At 38.6% G+C, this 5,391-nt stretch overlaps 1 protein-coding gene across 2 annotated transcripts in view; it reads left to right on the plus strand.

The window, feature by feature from the left end:
* The first annotated feature begins 211 nt into the window (after window positions 1-211).
* The window catches only part of impact (impact RWD domain protein), a 19,528-nt gene continuing 14,348 nt past the window's right edge, over window positions 212-5,391 (plus strand). For both annotated transcript variants that reach the window (XM_051376216.1, XM_051376217.1), the window contains exons 1-5: window positions 212-456; window positions 1,836-1,964; window positions 2,059-2,111; window positions 2,237-2,299; window positions 2,449-2,534. In XM_051376216.1, the coding sequence (XP_051232176.1) occupies window positions 409-456; window positions 1,836-1,964; window positions 2,059-2,111; window positions 2,237-2,299; window positions 2,449-2,534 (379 nt within the window). In that variant the 5' untranslated portion in view covers window positions 212-408. The remainder of the gene's footprint in view (window positions 457-1,835; window positions 1,965-2,058; window positions 2,112-2,236; window positions 2,300-2,448; window positions 2,535-5,391) is intronic.

A 5,391-nucleotide genomic window follows, 5' to 3' on the forward strand; every position in this document is an offset into this window, starting at 1 on the left:
GTTTTCTGTTTACACTGACATCAGCTGATCTCCGCAGACCGGAACTCCACCGGGAAAAACGTCTAAGCCTTTCAAAATAAAAGCCGTGGCCCTTTTTTTCAGACGCAGTGTAAAACGTACAGTGACGTGTACGCGTCCCTTACACGTTGACCAGAAATTAAAAATGATAAATTACCATTGATTTATTCGTCTTTTGCATCGTACTTGTCGAAAATGTTGTCCGCGACCAGAACCCGGAAGCCAAAACCCCTCGCACCCAATCAGCTTTGCCCTGGAAGCAGTTAACGCGTCCACAAACAGGCTGTATCTCAACATGTAGTTCATGTGCTTTTACTTTTATGTACTCTGTTTTTTGACTGACTCAGATTCCTATTTTTAATAGCTGACTCTCGATGATGAAATGCACAAATGGCCGACATCATAAATCCGGACAATGAAGGAGATCTTCAGGCTCAAGTAAGTTTTCCCATGCTTTCACATAAAGTTAAGACAGCAAGTTGTGTTCAGTTTTTTTTCTTTTGTTGTAGTATTTGGATGTGGCCTGCAGAGAGCGTATAAGCCAATTTACAATGTTTTAATATTGAGCTCAAATAGCGAATCCAGGCAGGCTGACAAATCTGACACAAACAGGCCCTTTTCTCTATCTGTCTGAGACACAATGGAGGCATAATTAAAATGCTTGGGCGACTGTGCATAAACCATAAAACACACACACACACACACACACACACACACACACAGTGGAGGTTCCCAAGGTGTCTGGATTCATTAACACATATCCAATTGATGTTTGAAGCTCAGCAGGTGCTGCATGGTGCACAAAGAAGCAACACATTAACACAATGCAGCCAAAACAGCATGAAAAAAGACAAAAAGTGAACACAAATTACCACTATCACAAGCACTCATTATTCAACTGCTAAAACTGCTTGTTTTTACCCAGTGTCTTTGTTGGAGCCCCAGTTAGGGTCTCCCATGTATTACCATTACTTTTGGTTACATTAGGTCCAGTGTGTAGCATCTGGGAGGATCTGTTGAAATGGAATATAATATTCATAGGTATTTTTTCATTATAATCACCTGAATATGAGAACTGTTGTGTTTTCGTTATCTTAGAATTAGTTGTTTTTATCCACAGAGGGTCCTCTTCCATGGCGTCCGCCATGTTTAACTGCTGTGCTTCTACAGTAGCCCTGTCAACGCTAGATGTCACTAAATCCTACACACTGGTCTTTTAAACACATGATTTTTGGATCAAGGAATACCTGGCTGGTGACCTTTTTAAAAAAAAAAAAAAAAAAAAGAAAAAGGCTTTTACAATAACATTGTTCTGAAGGTATTTGCACAGTCCTCCAAGACACACAAAGGCACCATATTGTGTGTGTTGAATAATAGAAAAAGGTTTCAAACTGTATCCCAAGCTTCAACTACATTTCTCCTATCCAGATTGCCTGAAAAGTCAAATCCCCTTGCTGGTTTTGTATTATCATGCTATTATGTAGGAATATAAAATGACACAATGTAACATCAATATAGAAACATATAAGTGAAAATGTTCTGTTTAAATTTCATGTCATATAAACTGAAAAAAAAAAGCATACTCCTTAAATTGTTGAACTATTGCTTTAAATGACCGTCTGGGTTTTCAGTTTCTTTCTGGAAAATCAAATGTTTAGTTAACTAAGTTGTAGTTGAATGTTGAGTCTCTGCAGCAGTTTTTTAATATACATGAGGTTAGAGTGTAAAGCCTTCAGTATATCCCTGGTCCAAATGCTGAAACGACTTTACACATTCATTCATAAGTAATGATTGTGTTATTGTTTCCTCTCAATCAGATTGAAGAGGTCGAGGCTCTGTCATCCATCTATGGGGATGAGTGGTGTGTTATAGATGAAGCATCCAGAATATTTTGCATCAAAGTATCCGATGACTTGGACGAGCCAAAACTAACAGCATGTTTGCAGGTAGACAAAAAGAAAATCTTGCATATTAATCACATGTCGCTGGCATTGAAGATTGCCTGTAATCCAGTTTATTTATTTGTTCCTTATTGATCAGATAATTCTCCCACCTGATTATCCAAGCATATCTCCCCCCATCTACCAGATCAAGTAAGTCTATTTGCCTTTCAAATTTAATCTTGCGGTGATGTGCTGAACTGATAGAACAACATCCCACTCAAAAATCCACTCTTCATCCTAGTCAATAACCCTCTATTTGTTCTCGGCTTTTGTAGTGCAGCGTGGTTGCGAGGCCCTGAGAGGGCCAAATTGGCAAACAGCCTGGAAGACCTCTATGTGTGAGTGCTTCTCATAATTTCTGACTTCACAAGGAGGTACTGTAGAGTGATATTAGCCGCAACAAAAGCTTTTCATGGCTCCACAGGGCGATTTCTTTGTGGTCTGTGTCCCTTAAACAATTCATATGGAAATATTTAAATTTCAACAGGGAGCACATGGGGGAGAGCATCCTTTATCTGTGGGTGGAAAAAATTCGAGAATTCCTTGTGGAGAAGTCCCAGAGCTCAGAAACAGGTGAGGTGTGAAAAATGAAATTCATGCTTGAGGGTCACACTTACTCAGGTACTTCATAATGGCTTTAAACTACAGTTGATAGATTTATCAGTCCAGAAGAGCTTACTTTATAACACAGCGAGAGCAGGTTTTATTGCACTCATTGATTCACAAAGGCCCCGTCGCCTTTTGTTACTGTTGCTACGCCTGTCAAACTTTTAGTTCTTGTACGGCACATAGTCTACAGTGATAACAGCGACAGGTTCGATCACTTTAAATACGCAGTTGTTTTTTGAGCAAATGGGTGTTTTACATTTTACACCAGAGTGAACAAAACCATCTTTCTAATTTCCAGCCAATGCCCATGAGATCTGTCAGGTGAAATGACGATTCTAATTAAGTTATAGTAATTAAAATATAATTAAAATGTCATTCTAAAATAACCCTTGGATGGTATTTCTAGAGAAAGAAGATACTAGGATAAGTAAAACAAGTGGTTCTAATCTTTTTAAACAGCGTGCTTCACTTTTAAAAGAGAAATGAGTTTTAGGTTGTGCAGTTCAGCAAACATAACTCTATCTAATGCATTTAGCTCATGACATGTCTTTGGAAATAATGCTGTGTTACTACTGCTAATAGCTAGTTAGCCTAGCATGCTAGCATTTGCAGCTTACACCAGAGCAGAACAACACACTCTTTAACCCATTTCATACACTTTTGCTCGAGTTTATTTATTTTCGTTTATTCAATGTAAAAAAATAAAACATAGACCAAATATGTATCACTCTTAATACAGCACCATGCACATTGCTTCAACCAGCTTGACTGACATCCCATGCTTAGTTACGGTTGCTAAGCTCTGACTCCACGATCTTTTTTTGGAGGCGGGTTTAGCAAACAGTCAATTACATGCTTATTCAGCAAGATAAAGGCCGCTGTTCATAAGAAGGTTAATTATTAGAGCATTTGTTATAAACAAATAGTCGTATCAAAGGTCCTGCTTCCCTACCTGATGCGTCTAAATGGGTCTTCTGCTAAGATGCTCTTCCATGAGTAATACAACCATCCACTGTGGTCTAAAGTTGTGATAAGATGAGCACAAAGGCCCTGTAAGGGCATTAAAAACCCATCTGTCTGACTTTGAGTGACTGCATTGAATTAAGATCGATATCTGTGTAATGCCTTCTGTTACCTTGGCAGAATCTTTTGAAGTGTAAAAGATACCCAAATTAAAGATTTTCTACAAGTGTCACCGTGCACCAGGTTTTCTTGGGGAGTCTGGCCTGTCTCGGTTATCTATAGCCGGGCCCAGCAGTATCTATTATCGAGGCAGATGGTCTCTTTTGAGCAACAAGGCTGAAAAATATTAACTGCCCTCCCCATTGTTGTGTGGCATAAATTGTCCTCTCTCTCTCTCTCTGCGATTCATGTGGTAATAAGTATAACTGGTCACAGCACTTAAGCTCAGAGGAGCCGGATTGATGGCTTATTCCCATTCAAATGATGGGGGCATGGCAGAGAGAGGGAGAAGTGATAAGGCTGAAGATGCACATTTCACAAAAAAGGAAATGAAAAAGGAGTAAACATCACAGAGCGGACATGAAAAGTAAAGAGAAATAATGGGTCTGATGATGAAGTTTAGTTGAATGAGATCAGCTGGAAAGCAACGGATGGAAAAACATCAGAGTCCAAATGTTTGTTCACATAAATATGAAGTCCCATTTACTTTTAATTACTTTGGCTGTGTGTGTGCGCTCTGTGTGCATGCTTGTGTTCTTCTGTGTGTGTGTGTGTGTGTGTGTGTGTGTATATATATAGGCATAGAATAAACATTATAGGCATTACTCACTTTATTCACAGAAAGCTTGTTATATTTGTAACCAGGTCAACCACACATGTTGAACCACCACGTTTCTACAGTTCTGCTATGCACTGGCAGCCTGACAGACAAATTCAAATTGCAAAATACAAATTGGTCATTTATCCGTGGGCGCTGGCCAAAGTGCCTCTGGATGCAGTTGGATAGACCTACAACCATTCAAAGGAAATGAATAGCATAGTTGGTAAATTAAACTTACCAAATCCTGTCAGAAGTATGGCAAACACATCTTTCATGTCAAACAAACACTTTAACTGCACTTGTTTGTTCTTAGCAGAAAATACACCGTCCAGTTTGTTTAATACTGATGTGATAGCAGATTCAACAGAAACAGTTCCACATCAGCAGCAGCCATCTTACAGAGCCGACAAAACAATTGAAGTGAGAGGGACAAAATTAGCATTTTGAAAAGTGAGGGAGACATATTAAAAACAACAATGTGTACTTATCCACGGCTAATAGTCCCCCCCCAAAAAATCGACATTTCCCCCTGTTTGAGGGTCATTTGATGAAACTGCAGTGCCCAGCTGAAATTATTTAGCCTTTTTTTTTTTTAAATTAAAGCATATATTTATGACCCATTTTTTTTTAAACTTTACATGTTGAGTGAGAACCCTAGGGTTTGGGGCTGAGAGCCACAGAAAGGCTGTGGAAGCTGGATAGTATTGAGACATGGACCAACACATTGTTGGTTTTCATATGTTCAATGGACTTGTTAGCAATAATACATATATACAGTATCTGCAGCCTTCTACTTTAACACGTAGAGTTTTGTTACTGTATATTTTTACAGGAATGTTAGAACTTGGCCAGTATTTCATAGGGCTGATATTATCAAGTGGTAGTGGTTTATTGGTACATAGGGGAACTAATGTGAAAAAACAAAAATAATCTATCACATACTGCAGGAAAATGTCACTATTACTTTGTCCAACTCAGTTTTAATACCTGTGTTTATGATTGCATAAATATATATATATTTAACAGATTTTAGGCTGT

The sequence above is a fragment of the Dicentrarchus labrax genome, unplaced genomic scaffold, assembly GCF_905237075.1.
Source record: "Dicentrarchus labrax unplaced genomic scaffold, dlabrax2021, whole genome shotgun sequence".
Classification (NCBI taxonomy): domain Eukaryota; kingdom Metazoa; phylum Chordata; class Actinopteri; family Moronidae; genus Dicentrarchus; species Dicentrarchus labrax.